At 26.4% G+C, this 23,733-nt stretch overlaps 1 protein-coding gene across 6 annotated transcripts in view; it reads left to right on the top strand.

The window, feature by feature from the left end:
* LOC134827474 (solute carrier family 12 member 4) overlaps positions 1-23,733 on the top strand; it is a 118,705-nt gene that overhangs the window by 33,614 nt on the left and 61,358 nt on the right. Inside the window, exon 1 of one of the 6 annotated variants that reach the window (XM_063840140.1) lies at positions 12,120-12,616. The exons of the other annotated variants lie outside the window; for them this stretch is intronic. Coding sequence (XP_063696210.1) covers positions 12,544-12,616 — 73 coding nt within the window. The 5' untranslated portion in view covers positions 12,120-12,543. Of the gene's footprint in view, positions 1-12,119; positions 12,617-23,733 lie in introns of those variants that run through there. 6 annotated transcript variants of the gene reach the window in all.

Below are 23,733 nucleotides of genomic sequence, written 5' to 3' on the forward strand. Positions count from 1 at the left end.
AAATGATACGATAAGTAAAGTGTTGTTCACTAAATTTCTCTGTGCGGTGCTCTACGAACGGTAAAGTAACACGTAAGCTGTGTGTCATACATACCAAAGGTAGCTGCTTCTACACCCCATTGCTTGTTCGACTCTCCTGTGTGCAGTTTGTGTGTGACTCTAATAATAAAACATTGAGTATGGCTCTGTGTGTGACTTACGAGGGAAATTTTTCCGTACAGACGTAGCTTTCTCGACCGGCAATTTTGTTGTATCATAACGAACATCATGGAAAAAGGACGATGAGAACGAACTTGTTTTAGTGTGGCGCGTAAACGGTTGCTGCATGCAAGCAAAAATTCATTCATGAGAATTTTATTCTTCTTTTTTCGAGTAAAGCAACGAGAAAAAGTGAAAAAAATAAAAAAAGGAAGATTCGTTAAAAAAATATAAAAAAAAATAGTTTAACAAAAAAATAAAAATAAATTGGAATACAAAAATAAAAAAAAGCAAAAACAAATGAAAGGTGATTCAATTAAATAAAAATATACAGATAAAAAAATGCAAAAAAAAAGTAACTGATGAAAAATTTCATGAAACGAGCAACAGTCTCAACATTTCTAAATAAAATCCATCCATTCGTTTTGTTATTTTCTTTTTGTTTATTGGTTGTGCGTTCCTCTTCACATTCCATCCTTTATTCGTTTTCCAACGAGAACGTAAGAGGAAAGAATTCCTTGGAGTTTTGTATTTGTTTCTTTTCAATTCAATAAACTGAGTGATGATAATTGAATAAATAAATGAAAACTTTATAACAATAATAAACATAAAATAAAATAAAAATTGTTCGTCGATGTTGTTTTTGCGAAAGAAAAACAAAAACGCAGAAGAAAATAATTTAAGAAAAATCAATTAAAATTTTTAAAATTTTAATTCAGTGTTTTGACAAAAAAAAATGACAAGAAAAGAGTGACCATATGTTTCTGTTTATCCCTTTATATGTTTTAATCCTATCCTATGTCTAAATGACAAAGATTTCAATGAGAATTTTGTGAAAATGAACATTCAAGTATATATTTTGTCATAAAGAGTCATAAAAAATCAGGATCGAAAAAACTTTCAGTCAAAAAAAAACTTAAAGCTTTTGCTTAAGTAAAAGTCACAATTAAGTTGACTTTTGACTTTAAAGTCAAAATTAAAAGCTTCTTAAGTTAATTTACTTTTACTTAAGTAAAAGTTCAAGTTATTTAAGACAAAATTAAAAGCTTAATTTTTCAAAAAAAATCAATTTTTATGTAAATTTTTTCGAAATTAAAAAAAAAATAAATTTTATGAAAAATTAAGCTTTTAATGTTGACTTAAACTTTTACTTAAGTAAAAAAATAAACTTAAGAAACTTTTGTTTTTGACTTTAAAGTCAACTTAATTGTGACTTTTACTTAAGCAAAAGCTTTAAGTTTTTTTTTGACTGAAAGATTTTCGACCCTGAAAAAAATAATTCACGCTTTTACTTCATTCTCATTATTTTCAAAGAATGGATGACTCTTAATGCATTACCAAATACATCCAAAACACACACGTTATCAGCGTGGTAATGACATAACATCAACGGCAAAGCAACCCAAAAGTGGCTTCGTTGCCAAGAAAAATTTTTAAATGAAATTAATGTGGTTTGGTTTTTGGGTTGAATACGGAATGTGTGAAAGAGTCTGAGGCTTTTATATGAAACTTGCACGTCTTTGCCATTGAACTGAGTTAGGGGCGTTTAAATTTACTCTCAAGGTTATTTGTCAAAAGTTCCTTAATGAATATGTCAAAGTTTCGCAAAGTACGTTGAGTTATGAAGTTTCAATAAATTTTAATCAAAACAACATTTTGACACAATTTCATTTTATAAACAAAATAATATCATCCCTAAATGGATTAAAAGTTTATAATTTAAGAAAGTTGCTGGGTTTGACAGCATCAACTTTCATACTTGTTGCTGAATTGCAACTCACTGCAATTCAAATGTTATTAGTTTAAAAATGTCATTAAATTCCTGAAGGTAATAAATTTGTCACGAAAGATTTTGTATTAAATATCTTTGCCATTGCTCTTGGTTGTCTTCAGCAACAACAAATTTCAAGAAGTTAATATTTTAATAGAAAAATATTTTCAACCCGTTTTAATGTCACCAACATGAAAGTTTTCCATTCGAGAAAGTTTATGAGTTGAATTTTTTACGACGACGCGGTTAATTAAAAAATGATTTATAAACCGTTGACCAGCTGTGTGATATAAATTAACAAGGGAATTGTTTTATTTGTCAGCGCGCGATGAATAAAATATAACCAAATAATGAATTTACGGATTTTGCTACACAAATTTATTATTTTAATATTATAAAATAATAAAATTACGAAAATGATGACGGATATTACGTTTTTGTCGGGGTTTTTAATTAATTATGGCGTTTCGGCGATAAAAAGAGATTAAAACAATTAAAGAAGGATCCAATAAGTGTGTACATATAATGTTAGAAGCGTTTTTATACCTTTTTAGACAAAATTTTTTAATTCTTGTCATTTTAACAATAAATTTTCAAATTTGAACTTGCTTCCTATTGTTCTTATGGAAATCAAAGTTTTCAATTGCGTTATATTAAAAAAAAAAATAAAAAAAATTAAAAAAAAATAAAAAAAAATATAAAAAATATATAAAAAAAAATATTAAAAAAATAAAAATTTAAAAAAAAATATTAAAAAAAATATTTAAAAAAAATATTAACAAAAAAATATTTAAAAAAATTTGAAAAATTTTATAAAAAATTAAAGAAAGAAAAAATTTAAAAAAAATTTTTTTTTTGAAGTTTTCAACTTCTAAAATCAATTTCGCGAAAAACATCAGGCACGTCATAACTAACATTTTTCTCCATGAAACATATGCTCTGAGACGTACAGTTTTCGAGATTACCTCTCAGGAACAAATTTTGTAGGGCAAAGTTAAAATAAAAATTATAATACAAAAAATTATTAATTAAAAATAAATTGCAATCAATTTCATGCGCAAAACACATCAGCATGCTTCTACAGTACACAACAAATTGAATTAAAGCTGTGGAGATAATTAACTTGACTGAATGATGTTCATCTGTCAACAAACTTGCATGCTGCGAAAAAAAATCTCAGATGATGTTAAAATCTCATTTTTCTGACAGAAAAAAATTTTTAGAACAAAAACGCGAAAATAATGAGATGTTTACTGAAACACTTCCTGTGTGTACATAAAGTTTTCATCAAAAAAAAAAAAAAAAAAAAAAGTTGATAAGCTCACAAAAAAATTCAATTTATATTTCATTATCGTTTTTTTAATTATTTCACCGTTGTAAATAGCGTAAATTTTCCTTTGGTAAACGATGCGGTGAGAAAAAACATAAAAACGTTTCCCGAATTTGTGGTAACAAAAGTTTGTTTTGTCTCGTTGTTTATTATAATTATTTTTGTCATTGTTCGAGATCTAAAACAAGGCCAAAAACCGAAAAAAGGGCAAACGTTCAAACATCAACTCCATAAAATATTCACACAAAATTATCTTCTGCGACAGCATTTCTAGCTGTTACACTCCCTCTGAAACAAACGCAATGAACAAAACTCTAAGCATAAATAGGCGTGTACCTTTTCTTCTTTTATTTTAGCACACGAAGGATAAACTTAATAACTTCATTGTGTGTCCTCCGTATTCGCATTTTATCAAAAAACGTTGAATGAATTGAATATTCAAAAAGAGCAAAGGATGAACTGCTTAAAAAATTAAACGAGTTCGCTCGTTAGTACGATATGAAAGCACTTTCATGGGATTTTCAGGTTGGATCTTTTATGCATTGTAATGTCAGCCTTGTGCGGTATCAAAGTAATAGCATGACATTGACATAAAAATGAATAATGCATAAAATTTTTGATTGAAAATCAAATTTTGTATTACATTGACAGATTAACTTGATGCACGAAGATAACGAAATATTTAGCTGACATCATGCGAAAATGACAAATTTTATTTCAAAGACTCGAAAGAATAAAAAGTAAACTATTTACAGTTGAAAACTTGGAGCTCATTAAAATTTTCTTTGAAGGAAGTTGTCGAAGTTTCTTCCCATTGTTTATAGATTTCGAATTTTATCTAAAGAAAAATATAAATTTTTCGCCATTTTGTTTTTTTTTTTTTTTAAAAAAGTTCGTAAATCATGATCATTTTATTCCCTAAAGAAGTGTCATAGAAATTTTTTATGATGTTAGAAAAGTTTAGATTATCAATGAGTAAACTTTTCATTTCATCGAGATACTGCATGTTGAACGTATAAAAATAGAAAAGCATATTTCATTATTTATTTATTCGTACAAACAAAATTAAAATATGACCATTGAGTTGTATGCATAAATCGTTAATGAGTTTACTTTGTGTTAATTTTCACCCCGTTTCAGAAGTAATTATTCTCTTTTTTGCTGCCCAGATTTCATTTATATGAATGACGAGTGCAAATCAATATTTGTTATGTAACGGTGTTAATTTTTTGACCATTCACAAAAATATTAAAAGATATAAATTAAATATTACCGTAATGTAGAAAATGCTAAGAGAAATTAAAAATTAACAAAAATTATAATTTTTTGTTTTTTTTTTTCAAAAGTTCTATTAACAAAAATTGAAGTCAAAACTTGTTCTCTTGACATTTTTTGTTTCAATTTTTTTTTAAATTTTTGACTGAAAATTTTAAAATTTTAACTTATTTTGAATTTGTAAATATTTTTATTTTAAATTAAGATTTAAGTTTTAAAATTATTTAAAATTCTTACTAAAAATTGTTAAAAAAAATTTTTAAAAAAGTCAAAAATTTAAGATTTCAAAATTAGCTTTCTTTTAATTTATCAACATGAATTTTTGAATTTTAATTTTTTTTCTTTTAGCATTATCAACATTACGGTAGAAAAACTCTTAATAGTTTAAAGACATTTGTGTGTTATAAGAAGCATCTTGGTGCAACTTTTGTTCCTTTTTTTGCATTGTTGTACATTTCGACAGGCAACTATATATAAAAGAACGGCTGTAAATGAAACCAAAAGGAACAAACTTTTCCTTTATAAAGAGTTTTTCTTTGCTCGTATTGGATTAAGTGCTCTCAGCTTCGAACGTTGCTTGATGATATTTTCATCTTGATAATTACATTACGTTAGATGGTTGGTACAAAAACGAGGCATGCAATAAGAAAAGGCGTGAAGTAAAGGAAGTGATGAATAATGAAACTTTTTTTTCTCTCAAGCATCGACCGAAATACATAGCGATACAGAAAAAATGTTTTACCGTAATGAAGATAATTCTAAGAGAATTTAAAAATCTGATCTCTTTAGATTTTTTGTTTCAAATTCTAGTTTTTGGACTTTTAACAAATTTTGTATTTTTTAATGAATTTAAATTTTAGTATCAAAAACATTTTTAAAAATTATAAAAAAAATATATAAATAAAATATTAAAAAAATAAATAATTAAAAATAAAATAAAATTAAAAAATATAAAAAATCAAAAAAAAAAAAAATAAAAAAATAAATACTAAAAAAAAATATTAACAAAAAAATCGAAAAAAAAAAAAAAATTTTCAAAATAAAAAAAAAAGTGTCTCGCAAAGTGTCTCGCGTGTGTCTCGCGCGTGTCTTTTTTTTTGCGAGACACCAATTTTGGAAAATTTTTAATTTAAATTTTTACGATTTTTTTTCTCTTAGCATTATCGACATTACGGTAAAAGCACTTCTTTTATACACAAACAGATAGAACAGAAAACCAATCAAATCCGATACACTTTTAATTAAGCATAATAACATTCATATTCTGAATAAATTAAACTTCATCAACAATACAACGAATAAAACGTTCGTTCTTCCTTCAAATTAGTAGTACACGAGTGAAAGCAAAGTGAACGCAAATAATAAACGATCACAAAGAAAAATCAATCAATTTCTGTATGTTATGAAGGTATTATGCAACTTTGTTACCCCAACCTATTATTTATTTCCTGTACTCAATTCAGCTAAAAACGTCAATAAATGCAACAGATTTTTCATGATTGTCAGACACACACTTGAGTACTAAAATTCCAATCATTTTTCTCGTCATTCGCACATTCAATTTCAAAACGCAGTTTGGTTTCCAACTTTATTTCGTTTTATATATAAATAAAGTAATAAAAATTCACATTCATACAAAAGTTGATGGAATTTTATTTCTAACTTTTCATGACGATGCGAACTTTCCATTATAAGTACCGTTAAATACCGACAAGTTGCATGTCATTCCGATGCATTTTTAATGTTGATAATGTTCGTTGCAAGTTCAGAGCAAGTTCTTGGACAAGTAATACAGCGAGTCCGTCACGTACGAAACATTAATTGTGTATGTGCCAAGAGTTATTCGGAAAGTTTTCAATTGCTTGATGCTTTTTGTTGGGTGTCGGATTACTTTTTTTACTTTTATTTGGCTCACCCAAGGATTTTTTATTGTTATTAAATTTTTCGTGTCGTACGTGGATGAAAATTATAATTTTTCAAAAGGATCGCTGTCACAAAAAAATTTTATATGAACTTCATTAATGCAAACAACGTCAACCGAAGCACTAACCATTGTGGAATTTTCCCGTTTTTACTCACTTTTAAATGTCACGCCATTAACCATAACCATAAAATGACCATTGATATGCACTCGGCTTGCTAAGTTATTCATCTACTACGTCTTATCTAAAACCGTCCGATCTGCGCATCTAAAATTATCTCCGGCATCGTATATGCCACACTCGCATATTGAAAAAATTTTTGTATGCAACTGGGATGTGCCTTGTTACGTTATCAGTTTTATAATTTTTCTATTTGTTGTCTAAACATGTCATTTGATATGCCAATTTATGCAAACAAATGGAACGCCATGGCAGCAGAAATGTTATTTAGACATTAAATATAATGATTATTCCTTATTAGCTGTCTCTCTTTTCGTTGCCTTCTCGTTTAGTCGTTAGATCATCAGTTTGATTACTAACTTCACAGATTGCTGACAAGGACAAAAAGTGTCTGTAGTAGTTATTTTTTGATTTGATGATCGGGCTTTTGTTACATTTTCAAAATTATTTTCTTATTTTTATAAAATTTATATTGAATTTGCCCTTCAAAAGTTGAAAGTAAGCAATTGTGGCAAAAACTATGCGTTTCCGAGCATATGTTTCATGGAAAAAAGTGATTCTTATGACTCAAGAAATGTTTTGTGTGAAAAAAAAATTTCAAAAAATTTTCACCCATATCCTCTTATTATAAAATTCCCTTTTTTTAAAATAACTTTTTATCTCAATTTTAATTTATTTAATTTAATTAATTTTTTTCATTTTTAAATATTTTTTTTTTAATATTTTTATTTATTTTTTTTTATAATTTGTATATTTAATAAAATTTAATTTTTTTATATATTTTTTGTATATTTTTTTTTATATTTTTATTTATTTTTTTTTTAAATATTTTTTTTAAATTTTTTTGAATTGAATACAAACATTTTTTGCGTGTAAAATAATATTTAACGAAAAAAAGAGCAAAAATAGGAGCAAATTAATCTTTCCAACTCTTCCGTTAAACCTCTTTTTGTCGTTAACAATTTTTCAGTTTGTCATCGTCTTGTCGTCACTTTTCTCGATTCACGACACGACTTTGACAAATTATCCCATTTGACATTTTTTTATTCAAATCCGTTGTCTCGTCTCTGTTGCGAAAAAATGACATAAAAATGTTGAAAAAAAGGACAGAAAAAAATCTATGTATTTATTTATTTACGTCTTTTTCATCTTTCGTTTTTTTCTGAAAACCTTCGAACGATATGTTATGTCGCACAAATAATTCTCAGCCAAACATTATCAGACATGAAACTTTCTATGCAGCATATTTCTCCTGCGTTTGCTCTTCTAGATATATAGGACAATAGGAAATTCGGAGGTCAAGGTCATGCGCATACAAAATTAGGTTGTGCAAATTTAATATTTAATTTTTGTGTCTATTTTGACAAAGAAATTGCGCGCGTTGTCTCTCTGGTTTGTAATAAAAATTTATGTAGATGACACGAAAATCCTGATGCGGAAAGAAAAATATAATAAAAAAAGGAAAGTGATGATGAGGCAAAGCCGGTAATATTATTTTGGAGGAAATAAAAAGAAATGTAATGCAATAATTTCTACTTACTCATGACGGCATGAAACAAAAACACAAAATGGAAAAAAGTTGTTGAGAGTTTTTTATGACCTCGATTTACCCTTTTTTACGCATTTTCTTGAATGTCTCTTTTTTTGTGTTTTTAAATAACGGAAAAAAAATTATATCAAAAATTTCAATAAATTATTTTAGTCAAGAGAGATTTAATATGTAAGCTTGCAGATTTTTAAAATGTAGTTAACGGTGTGGTTTCAACATTTTTTTTTTGTTCTTCGTGAAACGAATTCAATTTTTCAATGAATTCAAAATGTTTTGTTCAGAAAAATAATAAAAGAGAGAAAAACACAGAGAAACCTCTAACGTTATTAGGTGTTCAAATGGTTGGCAGAGACTTTTATTTTTACACAATACAAAGCCTCGCAGCGACCACGGGATTAATATCGTCGGAAACACGTAGTTTCCGCGAGGTATTTCTTTTGTTAGTTTGCTGTTTGTTTTGAACAAAAAAAAAATACGAGTTTTATTCAAATGGAAACTTTGAATTTGACAACGATACGTGTCAAGTTTGTTTTCCAGATTCACAGAATTTATTCGTGTTATTATCAAGAGAAATAATTTAAAGTAAAAAATTGAGAATGAACGTGAAGACACAATTTTGTAAATATTGTAGAAAATATAAGAAATTATAAGAAAATCCCATCTTCCATGATTTGAAATTTTATGATCTTTTTAAAAAATTTATATTGAGTTTGCCCTACAAAATTTGTTCCTGACAGGTAATCTCGAGAACGATGCGTCTCCGAGCATATGTTTCATGGAGAAAAATTATCTGCTCGAGTCAGCGCACAATTTTAGCGAAAAAAATTTGGTCGAAAAATTTCACCCAAAATTCTAAAAATTAAAAAAAAAAATAAAAAAAAAATAAAAAAAAAATATAAAAAAATATAAAAAAATAAAAAAGAGGGTTAAAAACTTTAAAAAATATTTTTTGTTATCTCTTCTTTATTTTTATTTTATTTTTTTATATTTTTTCATTTTTTTATATTTTTTATTTTTTTTTTTTAATTTTTATATATTTTTTTAATTTTTTAATATTTTTTTTATATATTTTTATTACAAATATTTTTTTTGCTACAGAATTTGCACAAGAAAAAATGAAACAGAATATTTGCAGTGTACTTTAACGGTTCAATCGATACCAAATTGATTTTAAATTGACTTTTATGTCCCATTTTTATTTGTATATCAATTACGTTTGAATCAAAATGTGACTTTCTTAAAAAAAAATAACACATTTTATTACACAAAAAAAGCTTTAAAGGAAAAAAGTTACATTGAAAAATAAACACTAAATGAAGACATATGTCATCATCATCATTTTGAGAGAAAACATTATATGTGACATTTATCTTTCTTTCTTTTCTACAACAAAAAAAGTTCCTTTCCGAGTTGAGTCCAAAGTCGAAAGATACACGAACATTAACGTTTTTTCAATACTATATATTTTCTCATGTCTTTCGTCTTTTTCATTTTCATTGAAATTGCATTACAAAATTGTTTCTCAACTTAATGCAGTGTGTCTAATGCTCTATTTAATTTTGTGCACAAAGCAAGTGTTCATTTAATGAAATTTTCGGTCTGGAAAACAAGCTTTGTGCCCCTTTGATGATTTTTTCGAGAAGAGAGCAGAAAATTTAATTTATTTAATATTAAATTGCTCTCGGAGAGGAAAAACATGTTTGTTTTGAAGGAATGTCAGTTTTTGAGTTTAATGAAAATTGAAAAGGTAATCAGTTTCCAGCACAACAAGGGAAGTTAAAAGCAGACGTAATTGATTAATGGAGTAAAATAGATTAAATTGTTTCTCAAAAAAATATATAAATATATATGAATTTGGACTTAGATGAAAAATTATCTTTAACTTGTAATTCAATTATGCAAAAACCAAAGCTTTTTTTACAGAAAAAAAAAATTGAAAATTTTAATGAAAAAAATTATTTTTAAATGAAATTTATTTTTTTTTAATTTTTTTAAAGTTTTAACTTCAATAAAAAAAATTACTATTAAAAAAAATATTTTTAAATGAAATTTTTTTTTTTAATTTTTTGAAAATTTTAACTTCAATAAAAAAATTACTTAATATAATTACAAAAAAAAAAAAATAAAAAAAATAGTATTTTGTCTAAAAATAACATATACAGACAAATTCCAAATAAATGAAAAAATATTGTTCAGTGTTCATTATTTTTAATTTCTTTACTGCTTTCGACAATTCATTAGGGAGTAGTTCTACATAGTAATTTTTTTTCTTTTTTTTAAAAATGTAGTTCACAACTATTAAATTGTTTTAATTTTTTTTGTTGGAAAAAAACAGAAAAAACGAATCTTGTATAAGAATTCTGTTCAGCTAAGTTGTGCAAGTTTCTTGTACAAAAGTACAGTAAATTTTTTATACATGGACACAGAAAATTTCTTTACTTTTTTTATTTAAAATTTTATTTTATTTTTTTTGAATATTAAATATTTTTTGTCAAATAAATAATTTTAATACTTAATTAAAATAATTAATTTATTATAAAAAAATACATGAATTGAAATTTACTTCTCAGAGATAACATATCACGATAAAGATTTTCAAAAATATCTAAAGTAGAAGAGGAACTGCTCAAAAGTAGGTCAATTTAATTCAAACATGTGAAAATTTACTTTTCATGTCCATTTTAGGTACTTCCTTCCTTTTTGTACTCTTGTGAGGAAAATATGCTCAAGTACTTATTTATGCTCATTGGGCAGGCATAGTTCATAAATTTTATGCTTTGTTATTGTCTGAATAATAAATTTATTGATAACGATTATAAATTACTGTTGTATCCTTAAAAGTAGAAGCAAATTGTGTAAAATTAATGTGTCGAATTTCACTCTTTCACTCCAATGTGAATCAAAAAGTCGATTGTTCAGCTATTTTTTTTTTTTTTACCTGAAAGTCAAGAATGAAGAGAAATCTAGTCAAGTGTATGGAAGAGGAAATGAAGTATATATGAAGAAGGAAAGTGGGTGTAAAAAAGCAATTCATCTTTCTTTGTGACGCGTTATGTAATGCGGACTAATAACATATGCAAGCTCGCCAAGCCGCCAATCATCTGTTCATCTATTTTTAGATAACAATAACATTTTTTCCATTACCCTTTTAGTTGTTGTTTTGATCGTGAGCCGTAATTTATTTTTGTTTTTTTTCTCGTTTGTCTCGTTTTCACTTTATATTAACCCGAAAAACAAAAGAAGACTCGAAATTTGTTAGACAGGCATTTAATCGTGAGATGACGAGGGTTTATAAATTAAGTAACTTCGTAAAGGATGTTTTCTGCAGAGAATTTTGTCAAGAGCAGAAAAGTGCGGATGATCTTATTATCTTCTATTTCTGCTTGAAAAGACAGCCAATTTCGTCCTTGATATGCTTTTGCTGTTGAATCCCTTACCCTATGGGCGGAAAACGGGTCAAATTTATCCCTTAAAGGAATTTTTTGATTTGAACTCAAACTGACCTCTAAAGGGAACAAAATGATCTCTTAAAGAATTCAAGATTTCAAAGAGTTCAAGGATCTGCGAAAACAAGTTGATCCCTAAAGGAATCAAAAAATTCCCTTAAGGGATCAATTTGACCCGTTTTTCGCCCATAGAGTAACTGACATAAAAAAAAACGACAAAAAATAGAACTTTTATTGTTTCTCGTCATTCGTCCTTCAAAACAATCAATTTTTCATATGTTTTTGCTTTTTTTTACAAATTCGTAGCTTTTTCACTTCACCAAAACAAGATAATGACAAAAAACTCCAATGTAAAAGTATAATAAAAAAAAATAGTTTGATAAAAAAGTGCCAACAAAAAATTACAATAACAAAAGAGTTCGAACAAAAGGCGGAACATAAAAAAAAACTATCAGATCATTTTTTCATCCAGTTCGCCATTGAAAGTGTTCAAAGTTTCAGAGGAATTGCCATAAATCAAAAGAATTAAAATCATTTTTTTTCTCTCTCTCTTGTGCTATCCGCATTATAAGCGATATGAAAATATTGTTATCCATGCTGTGCATTACAATAACTATTAAAAGGAAGGTTTGTGTTCCCACAAGCTATGGTCATAAATTATAACAAGATGTTAAAACACGACGAGTAGAAAATCTTTCTGTGCAAAAAATATTTATAATTCTTGAAAATGTTGCTAAAAAAATTTATTATTGAACAGAAAAATCAATATTTGATTTAGTTAATTGTGCTTGAAAAAAAATTATAAAAAAAAATCCTCTGTGAAAAAAAAATTAAATTGAAAATAAATCGGAGCAATATTTATTTGGTCAATCATGAATGGACCATATAACGGAATTGAAATGGAAATTTTGGATAATCCAGGGTACGAAACCGAGGGCACAGATGGTAAGTTAATAAATAAAACTGCATACATTAAAATATATCCCTTTTACACAAAAAACAATCGTTTATCGAAAAAAAAATTATGTTTAAATTTTATTTCATTTTGTTTAAATTGTTTTCCTTCGAGGCATTTCTGTAATGCAAAAAAAGTTTAAAAACTTTTTTTTTTAATTTTTAAAATAATTTACAAATTCAATTTTAAAGTAATTTATTGCATCATTTCGTTCAATTTTCTGGGCATCTCTTTGTGCAAAATGTAAATTATAACGAAAATAGTTGTACAGAGGGAGCGTTAATGAACTTTCCTTGAAGCTCTTTATAAATTTCCTGTAATTAAAAATGGTAAATGAATTTCCTGTGTTTTCATATCTTCAGTGTTGAATTTAAAATAAATATAGCTTCTACTTGCACATATGATAACTGAAAAGTTTTAGATTTGCAAAATTTTAATTAATTTCAAGCTGATTTATTTAAAGAAGTCACAAAAGTCGAACAGTTTTCACTTTTTTTTTTCTTTTTTTTTTTTTTTTTTTGAAACATTTGTCGATTACAATTTATTCCATTCAACCATTCAAGTGTTGATTTCATGCCATATTGATTTTACGCTCACTTAATATACTTTTTTTTTGCAATGATGGCTAACAGCAACTGTGGTAACCTACAAACCCTAAACGGATTAAAAGGTCAATTTTACGATTGATTTTTTGTGAAAACATTCATAAATTCTATTATACAAAATACGAGTCAAGGCTTTCTGCACGACGACGACAAACGATGTCAAAGGAAAATTCCAAAAGTGAAATGAACATTAACACGCAAATTTCTTGATGGATGGTCCCATCTTCAAGACTAAATTGCTAATTAAAAATCCTTCTAAAGCTATTCACATTTATCCCTTTTGCAGAAAATTAAATTTAAAAAATTCTCATAATTCTTGAAATTGTATTAATAACACTCAAAGAGAGATAAATCATAATTATTATTGTTTAATTTGTGGGATTTGAGAGCTTTTGGTAACAATATAATTTGATACTCTTTGTTCAAACAATTTCCATTATATAACATAAATAATAATAATAATGCGATATCTACATTTCACAACCTTTTGTGTGATTAGCAAAGAGACATTAGCATGTAGAATTTCATAGTTAATCCCCCATATGGTTGATTAGAAATTTAAAGCGCTTTAACTCGATTACAAATATTCTCAAAATATGATTAAAACACAAATATCAAGAGTAAATGTGCGTCAAAAGTTTTCATATTTTAAATATACCTTGAATCAGCAATTTTCGTTCCTGATGCAAAAATTAAGCAAATGAAAGCTTAAATTAATGTTCAAAATCTACATTTTTCCGTAATTTAAATTTTTGGTTGATTTAAATTATTTTTTATTTTCTACAAATTTTCTGTCCTAAAACGAAATAAAAAAAATTAAATTAAATTTTAAAAATTTAAAAAAAAATTTCTGTCCTTAAACGAAATAAAAAAATTAAATTAAATTTTAAAAATTTAAAAATTTAAAAAAAATTCTGTCCAAAAACGAAATAAAAATATTAAATTAAATTTTAAAAATTTAAAAAAAAATTCTGTCCAAAAACGAAATAAAAAATATTAAATTAAATTTTAAAAATTTAAAAAAAAATTTCTGTCCTAAAACGAAATAAAAAAAATTAAATTAAATTTTAAAAATGTAAAAAATAAATATATTTACCATTTACTGTCCTAAAACGAAATAAAAAAAATTAAATTAAATTTTAAAAATGTAAAAAATAAATACTGTCTAAAAAAAATTAAATGTTAATTAAATAAAATTAACAGATAACATTCAAAAAAATTTTCGTATTTTTTTTACGTTTTTTTTTTTGTATTTTTTACGTAATTTTAAATTTATCAATTAATTTTTTAGGCAAAGAACCATTCAAGCAAATTATGCAAAATTAAAAATTTCACACGAAAGTTGTAAGTTTCGTTCCAGAAGTAAGAATTAAGCAAATAAAGGCTTAAGTTAATGCTGAGGGTCTAAAATCTAAATTTTCGTGAAATTTTATTTCTGAATTGATACTTAATTGTTTTTCGAAAATTTCTCGACTATGAAAAAAATGAACTTTTTTGCCAAAAAAAATTTTTTGACCTTTTCATTAAATTAATTTTCATCAAGGGAATTTTATGCCTTGATTCAAATTAAAGTATCACAAAATGGGTCTTTTACATGCACTAAAAATTAACTATAATTAATATTTATTCATTTATCGTACTTTTCAACAAGTTTCTCAAATACTCTCTACTGAATTAAAATGCAAACGAAATTGTATATTTTTTTTATTATGATAATAAAATTTACCTTCGTTAAAAAACATTTTTTGAAATATTTTTTTTTATTTTTGCTTGTTTAATTTTTTTTTCTTACTTTAATAAAAAATTTATTAAATTTTTTTCTCTTTCCCATTCTATCGATCTGTCAAAAAAAAAAAATAATAATAATTGATTGGAATGAAATAAAATGTACAAAATCTCGTCAAAATCTGAAAATAGAACCATGATAACTGATCACACCCAAGAGACGAACGTTTTATTATATAGAAATAAATACCAACGAAAAAGTTTTTCGAATATCAAGCAAAAATCAAGTCAATAGAGTAAAATTAAAAAGCATCTGGGGAATTTCATGTCATGAATTGGTTTATTTCAGGGGTTAGCGTTCAACGTTTATTGGTTAGCTTTTTATGTTTTGAGGGTAATTTAGTTAGGTCTTGTATGTTTGTTAATTATTTGATGAAATAATTAATTTATTCGTTTTTCCTTAAAAAAAGCAGTTGAATTTTCATAGTGTGAAACTTAAAATAAAAAATCTTTATAAACATTTAAATTTTACTACAAACAAGTGTGTTAACAAGCTATTTCTTTCAAAAATATGCACAAATACATGGAAAAAGAGGAATTTAGAAAGGTAGAAATCCTCATGTTGGAAGAAAAGAGCATAATAACACTATTTTCTATCTCATCTATTCTTCATAGTAGGATTCCTTTTTATTCAATTTGGTTTTACAAATAGTTCTATTTGCTTCTACATGCCTCCGTTCCGCATGCATATACAAAACCATACTATTTATTTTTCCAATTTCTCTTCTTATTTATTTCTAGGTAAGCACAAAACATTACACAATAACCTATTTCTGGATCTTGTTGGTTTTTGCCGCACTTCTCAACTCACTCACGAAGCATCGAGACAGAGAATTATTTGTGGTTGAGCATTTTATATTTATGTGAGTTTATTCAAACACAATCTGAAATCACAAATAAGATGATGAGAAAAAAAAACAGGTAAATTGAAAATTTTACAGATAAATATGTATTTGTGAAAACTTTTCGAAACTCGTGATGAATCGACATTCGTTTTAAAGCTTTTGTAAGCATTGTAAAATTTTTATTGCATTTTTTTTTACATATTTTTTTTACGAGCGAAATATGTTTAAAAAAAAGAACTGAAAACAAAAAATATGATAAATTTGCAATCAAACAGTAGGAAATGCAATTCTCTCTTTTGTGATTTATCTTTTTCCCTTTAAATATTTTATATGAAAAGTGCAAAACTTTTTTTTTTGCGAGAATTGTTCGATGATCGTTCAGCTGACAATTTCCCAGAATATTTCGCATCACAACATAAAATTTTCATCAAAATTTAAGATCACCTTTTACATTTTGCTGTTTTGATGAAAACACGCCCTATCTACAAGCGATGCTAGCAAAGATCTATTAAAATTGAAAAATATTTATCACTTTTGCATCAAATTTGCTCAATGAACCGAAAAATTATTTTACGATATAAATTTGCGCAACATTAGTTGGCTTGACATCATGCAATCTAAATTTACGAGAAGCTTGAAAAGTTTTTTTTTCCAACACACTTAAGAATTTTGCTTTAATTAAGATTTTTGGAAAAATTTAATTTTCAATGATTTCTCAAAATACGTTTTTTATAAAAACTAAAAATGTTTTTTTTTGTTTTAAAAACATTTTTTTTATCGAATTTAATAGAAATGCGTTTTCGACATGGCAGGCGCAGAAATAACCTCAAAAATTGCATCCGCATATCACATTCTAAACCGCATAAATCAAATTTTTGTTTTATATCTGCTTCAACAGAGATAGAAACGAAGCGTGAGGTATGCGGATGCGATAACAGTTAAATGATGATTATGGAAGCTTCTGAGTGAAGAGACAATTTCGATGAATGCAACGTGGATAAATTGATGATATAAAATGCATTTGACAGATGAGATTGGAAAATGGTGCGCATAATATTCCATCATTTTTTCATACAAATAAGGCTGCTCCAAATGAAAATTTAAAATAAAGTCTAAAATTTTTAAAATGGGGGGCAAAATAAAAAAAAAAATTTGAAATACTTTTTTTCATACAAAATGACAAAATTTGAACAATTAGCTTTAAATAATATTTTTGATGTTTTTCTTTCTATTTATTTTGAGATTTTTTATTTAAAATAGATTTTAGAATTTTTCATATTAAAATTTAAAATATTTCATTTTACCTAATAAAAAAATTATTGTAAAAAAATTTTGAAAAATAAATTCAGTAACTTTATTAAAAATTTTTATGGAAGAAAATATAATACAAAATATGATTTTTAAAACAAAAATTAGTAAAAATTGAAAAATTTTAAAATTTAAGAAAGTTTCTAAAAAAAAATTTTTTTAATTAATTAAAAAAATTAAATTAAATTTAATTAAAATTAATTTTTTAATTAGTTTTTTTTTATATTTGTACATTTAAAATTTATTTAAGAATATTTTAGATAAAATTGAAAAAAAAATAATATCGTAAAAAATAACTGTCAAAATTTTTTTGAAAAATAATTTCAGCAATTTTTTTTTTATAAAAAAAATTCCGAAAATTTAAGAAATTATTCTTAATTGCACCTTTAATTTATTTTTTAAAATTAAAATAAAATATTTCCAAGATTTCATATAATTTCATAGCACTTTTATCTCGAACGCATGTATTGCAAAAAATATCCCATGTACACCAACGACTCGACTGATATCTCTATATTTCAATTTAGCTCAATTCAAGCGATAAATTTATGCGACATAATGTGCAGGCAGTCAGTTTGGTTTGGTTTGGTGTGCGTTGTTGTTGTTGCTGCTGCTGCTGTTCAATAGTATGACATGGCAGGAGCAGACAAGCAGCGAATATATTATTATTTTAAACATTTTATGTGTGTGTGTGTGTGTGCTTTCATATTGGAGAGGCGTGCAATTTGACTCATTTTAGTGATTCACTGCTGTTAGGTATCCACACAATGATAACTGGGTCAAATTTATTCCTCAATTCTATTGAAGCCAACATTAAATAATTTTATGTGTTTTTGCACACTCAAAAAAAAAAACAAAAATTTTTCAGTCAAAAATGCATTTTCTATTCATCTTTCTGATGATGACAAATGATCAGGATGCGGCTGCAAAATTACAAAAAGGATGATTTTTGAGTGTTTGTGTGAGACTCAATTATGATGTTCAGTTAAAAAAGTTCGCTTTGTCATAATAATTCTTTTTTTTTTTTTATTTTCTCATTTCATACAAAAACAAAGGTTTCTGCTCAACAGAACTAATGAAAAATGATGAATATAATAAAGCGTTTCAACAGCACGTCATTCTTCCATGGAGGATGGGAAGTGCAAACGAGCATAAAACAAAAGTGAAGTTTTTGTTCGAAACAAATGAAATTTAAAAAGTTTTTTGGTTTATTTCAATGCTCTGGGAAACGATGGTCGGAAAAATGACAAATATACTTCTGGGAAAATAATGATTCTTATTATAAACAGCTTTAAAATTTTTTTCATATGAACTTAATTTTTTATGAATTTTTTTCGCGTCGCGTTCTCAGCTTTTTATTTATTTAATATAATCTTTTGTCACGTACTTTTATGGTTTTTATTTTGTATTCATATGTTATCAACAAACTTTTAATATTTAATAAGAAACACAAACTTCAGATGAATATATTGAAAAGTATTACAGAACAGGTGCGAACAAATATGTGACAAAATGTGACAAAAAATGAGAAATAATGAGTTGTTCGTAGTAGAAAAATACAAATTTAATAAAAAAATAAGCAAGAGAAAAGTGCGTTGAAAATATATTGATCAAACGTACTGACAAAAAACTTTTGCTATAAGGTACAAAAATAAAGTTAATCGCCTTGGTTGTTTGTACTTATCCAAAACAAATCGAAGGTCGTTCCTAACTTTTAGAAACCTTTCACAACCTACACTAACAAAACAGAAATCTTTGACAGTTATTATTTAGTTGATAAATATTTAGTTATTTTAGGTTTATGTTGTTTTTCGGATGTAATTTGAGTTGAATGTCAAGAGCTTTTGGATTTGAAGGCATAAGTTGTATGGAAAGGTCAAATAACGAAAAAGAAATAATTGATAATTTTCGTTAATTAAATCAAGAAGAAAATATTTTCCTAACTTTTTGTTTATTGTTTTAATTTGTTCAGTCAATCATTTTTTCTAATTAAAATTATTTTTCATGTGACTTGAATGATTCCATCAAATTATTGAAAAAAAAATGATTTATAAAAAAATAAAAAAAAAATATTAAAAAATAGAAAAAAAAACATTTTTGAAGATTTAAACTTCTAAAATCAACTTCGCGAAAAACATTTAGCACGTCGTAACTAACATTTTTCTCCATGAAACATATGCTCTGAGACGTATAGTTTTCGAGATTACCTCTCACGAACAAATTTTGTAAGGCAAAGTCAATATAAAAATTGTAAGAATATAAAAATACAAAATTAAATGAAATTTCGAATTTTTCAGTTAAAAATTTTCAAAAATAAGAATTTAAAATAAAAAAAATATTAAGTAGAACGAATTTTGACCTCCATTTTCGTTAATAGAACAGATTTTAAAAATTCTCATTATATTCATTACGGTAAACGCATTAAAAAAATCCGCAAAACTTTTTTTTCATCATTTCATCCAACTAATTTCACGTTCAGAGATTTTTTTTTAATTTTCGAAAACAAACATTTTAAAATTGCTATTTTGTTTTCTGTGTATTCATAGTACAGTAACAACTTAATGCCTCAAAAAATAAAATTTTCGTTGCGTAATTTATGACAACTAACACGCAAACTGAGCGAAAAAATGTTTTCTTTCCGTTTTCGGCAAAAAAAAAAAAATACACAGAATTTGGCACATTTGTTACATGTTCTGTGCCAACCGTGGGCTATGTGCCCCAAATGTTAATCTGTAACAATTGAAAATAACGCACAAATAAGTCGGAAAAAAGGAAAACAATGCGGTTTGAATGAATGCTTTTCTCGTTACCGTCAGTTAATGCCTGTGATAACTGAAGTCATGTGAATAAAATACTGTCCCGCATTAAGCTTACACGGATAATTGCAATAACGAGAGGAAAGCTTTTTTCTAACCATAAATTTTTACCCGCCGTGCAATTGTCGGAAAAAGTGTGTTTGTGTGAAAGAGAGAGAAAAAAATTTTTTTTGTCATTTTTTCGAGTACGTGTATAATTTGTAAAATATCCGACACAAAACTTGTGTATTTGCTGTTGTTGTCTGATGTCGTTTATTTGTTACCAAAACTATAAACTACAACTAAAGGTTTGGATGTTACGACGACCTATTTTTAGGCGAGGCGCCAAATTTCCCTTATTGTAATGTTGATTTAGGTCAAGTTAAATACGGATTGTTGTCCGGATTTTTATGTACCTACAGATCATAAAGAAGAGGAAATTATGGGAAAAGTTACGCTCAGACAACCTGGCGCCGCATTATCGTTATTCAGTGTGAGAAAGAGAGACATTTTGATTGAAAATAAATTTTAAAGGTAAATTAAACGTGACATGGTCATTAATTTTGTCGTTATGAAAATGCGGGGATCATCTTGTCTGTGTCGGTATTATTATACAAATTGTGCAATGTTTCGCTGAAATTTGTTTATAAATAAATTTTTGGATCTCTTGTTGCAGTATTAATGAATGTTGTTACACAATAATAACAATTAAAAAAATATTCTTTTGCGAGAAACGGTTGAAAATTTTGTGCTTTTCGGCCTTAATTATTTCAAAACCATCATTAAAATTTCGGGCTGCACATTTCCAAGGTAACAATATCAAATATTAAAACATACAAGTCCATGATAAATTTGAGTTTGTACCTAACATATGAGAAAAACGAGAAACCATGCATTACAAATCAGATTTCATTTACTTATTTATTCATTCATAAAGTTGCGCTAAGCTCGCATTGTTTGCTACTCGTATGATATTGCCCGTTTCTAAAAACGGTTTGACGTTGTCAGCCACAAAAAGTTATTCGCTTTACAATGTAAAGTTAACATGGCAAAAAAAAGATTATTTTTTCACATAACTTTTTGAGGGAAACAATGACTTTTAACTAAATTTAATATTTTGGCTAAATTTATATTTTTTTTTGTTTCATAATCACAAAAGAATTTTGAAGTAACTTTGTAATTTAGAATTACCGTAATGTAAATAATTCTTTTAGAAAAAAATCGTTTTAGTATTAACATTTTCACGTAAAACTTTTGAATTTTTTAAGAAATTTCGTATATTTTCAATATTTTTGAAAATTTATTATATTAATGAATTTTTATTAATTTATATTTTGCTTTTATGAGAAATAATTTTAAATCGTCAAAATAATTGCAAAAAAAAAATTAATGGGAAAATTTTTTTTTATTAACGTTAAAATTTATATTCCATTAATTTTTGAAATTTTTTGAATTTTTTTTTTCCATAAGATTTATCTACTTTACGGTAATTTGAAAAAATTTTACTAGAAAATTTAGCAAAATGAACAAATACTTCATAATATTAATTAAAATTCCTCAAACAAAATACTAAATTTTCTATTAAAAAAATTCTCAAATTCAAATTTAACAAATTTGAAGTATCTGCAAATTCATTTTCGTGCAAGATCAAACAATAATTCAGCTCATTTTATGCAAATACAAAACAAACAAAAATAAATGCAGACACAAATCGGTTTTTCTCTTCCATTATAAATACACGAGAAAAGAAAGAAAAGTCTCAAGTGCATATTATGTGCCAAAAACTAAAAACCAATATTATGATTATCATCATATTTCAAATACTTCGAAAGTATACGTGTGATTTGATGACATTAACAAAATTGTACGACAACAAAAGAAGAAAACTATAAGTGCACTCTGTCAACTACTACACTTGAGTTCCCATGAGAAAAGAGAAGAGACAGATTTTCAACTAAAATATTGAAAATTACAGTGAATGAAGAAAAGAGGAAAAGCCTTTGGATATTAAATCGATGACGAATATTATTATCCAATATATCCAATATAATGTCTCTTTATATTATGGGTCATTCGAAATATATGGATGACAAAACATACAAAATATAATAATTTTTCAACAAGAAAAGGATACTTTGTCTGCATCGCATCGGACTTTAAGGTATTTATTTTAATACAAACATGTGTCGTGCTATGTTCATATAATATTATTAAATGGTGCTCTTGAATGGAGAAAAATGAGAATAAATAAATAAGATTTTATGGGTGACTTGAATGGCTTGTGTATATGAAAATTTTTTAAATAAATTGGTCTTTTTATTCTGCATGTATGTTCTAAAGCTTCCTTTGAAAGTAATAAGTTTTGATTACATTTTGAGATTTATTTAAACTTGTCGATTATGTTTTAGTTGCTTAGCAAAATATTCAACAATGGTACCTTATAACAAAGGTTTACTTTTCTTTAATTCTGAGAAGTAACTTAGCTTCTGTTACAAAATAGATGTCAATAATTGAATTTTCAAGAGGTTTCAAATTTAATTTTATGTTCACAACAATGTTAAATATTTCAAATAGAGAGGCGTAAATTTTAGTATAATATATAATTTTAGGAATGTACAAGACTAAGTGTAACTGAAACGAAGTATTTTTGAAGAGAGCGATGTTTTCCATGAATTATCTCCTTTTAAGATTTTGAATTAAGTAAAAGTATGTGATGTTTTGTGTAATTTTTCTTTTCGACGAAAATGTTGATTATTTGTATTAATTAGATTGATGTTAATTTTTTAAACGAAATCGATGTACATCAATTTGCAGCATTGACTTATTCTAATACTTAAAGCTATCTCAACTTAAAAGATGTAAGGACAGATCAGTATTCGTTAATCAAGATTTTTTTCAGTTCTGATTTAAAGTAGATAACGTTCTCGGTTCGGCGGACATTTACAGGGAGTTTATTAAAAAAGTTCAAGTCCTCGTGACAGATACTATTCCGTGAGTAATTTGTTCGGGATTTGGAGTCCAGATCTTCGTCGGGTGACAATCTGCAAAAAAAAATAAAAAAAAGTAAAATCATTTCATTCATTAGGTATAGCGAAAAAACGTATTGTAAGACTAATGAAAATAAAAAGGCGAACAAGCAAAGTCATCGTCGTTTTCCCTGTTATTGTTCGCATTCGCTTCTTATTTCGATTTTTTTACATTATGACATTGTGCGGGACTTTCCGTGTTATCTCGTGCTATGCATTGTCTACCGTTGTATTTCAGAAGCATAGACGAGACCATGTTAGTGTTAATACGAACCGTTTGTGTGAGTTGTTCTGTCCCTATAACGATGTTATTGTCTGAAATGTCGGTCGTTCAGTTCGGAGAGAGAGCGCAGCATCAATATATAGGACACACATACAAGAGAGCGATATGTAGTAAAAATTGGGATTATGGATCGTAAAAGTGTATCGTGAACCATATGATCGATGCGAATGTATTAGTGCAAAGCTTTTCTATGACAGTCATCAGTAAGCTTTCCAACCGAAGGAGAAAATGCCATATTTTAAACATATGATTAGATATAGCGTATGTGCGCAATGTGTTGTTCATGATGATGATGATAATGACGGCGGAAAATCATTGACAATCAGATGACCTGCGAGTGTCGCGCGCTATGGCAACATATGAAAAGTAGGGCACAAACATTGATACTTTAGGTGTCTAAAGCAAAATATTGTTAGCCCGGGATTGTGATGGTATGTAGTTGTTATCTCCCTTTCGCATT

The sequence above is a fragment of the Culicoides brevitarsis genome, chromosome 1 (genome assembly GCF_036172545.1).
Source record: "Culicoides brevitarsis isolate CSIRO-B50_1 chromosome 1, AGI_CSIRO_Cbre_v1, whole genome shotgun sequence".
NCBI lineage: Eukaryota > Metazoa > Arthropoda > Insecta > Diptera > Ceratopogonidae > Culicoides > Culicoides brevitarsis.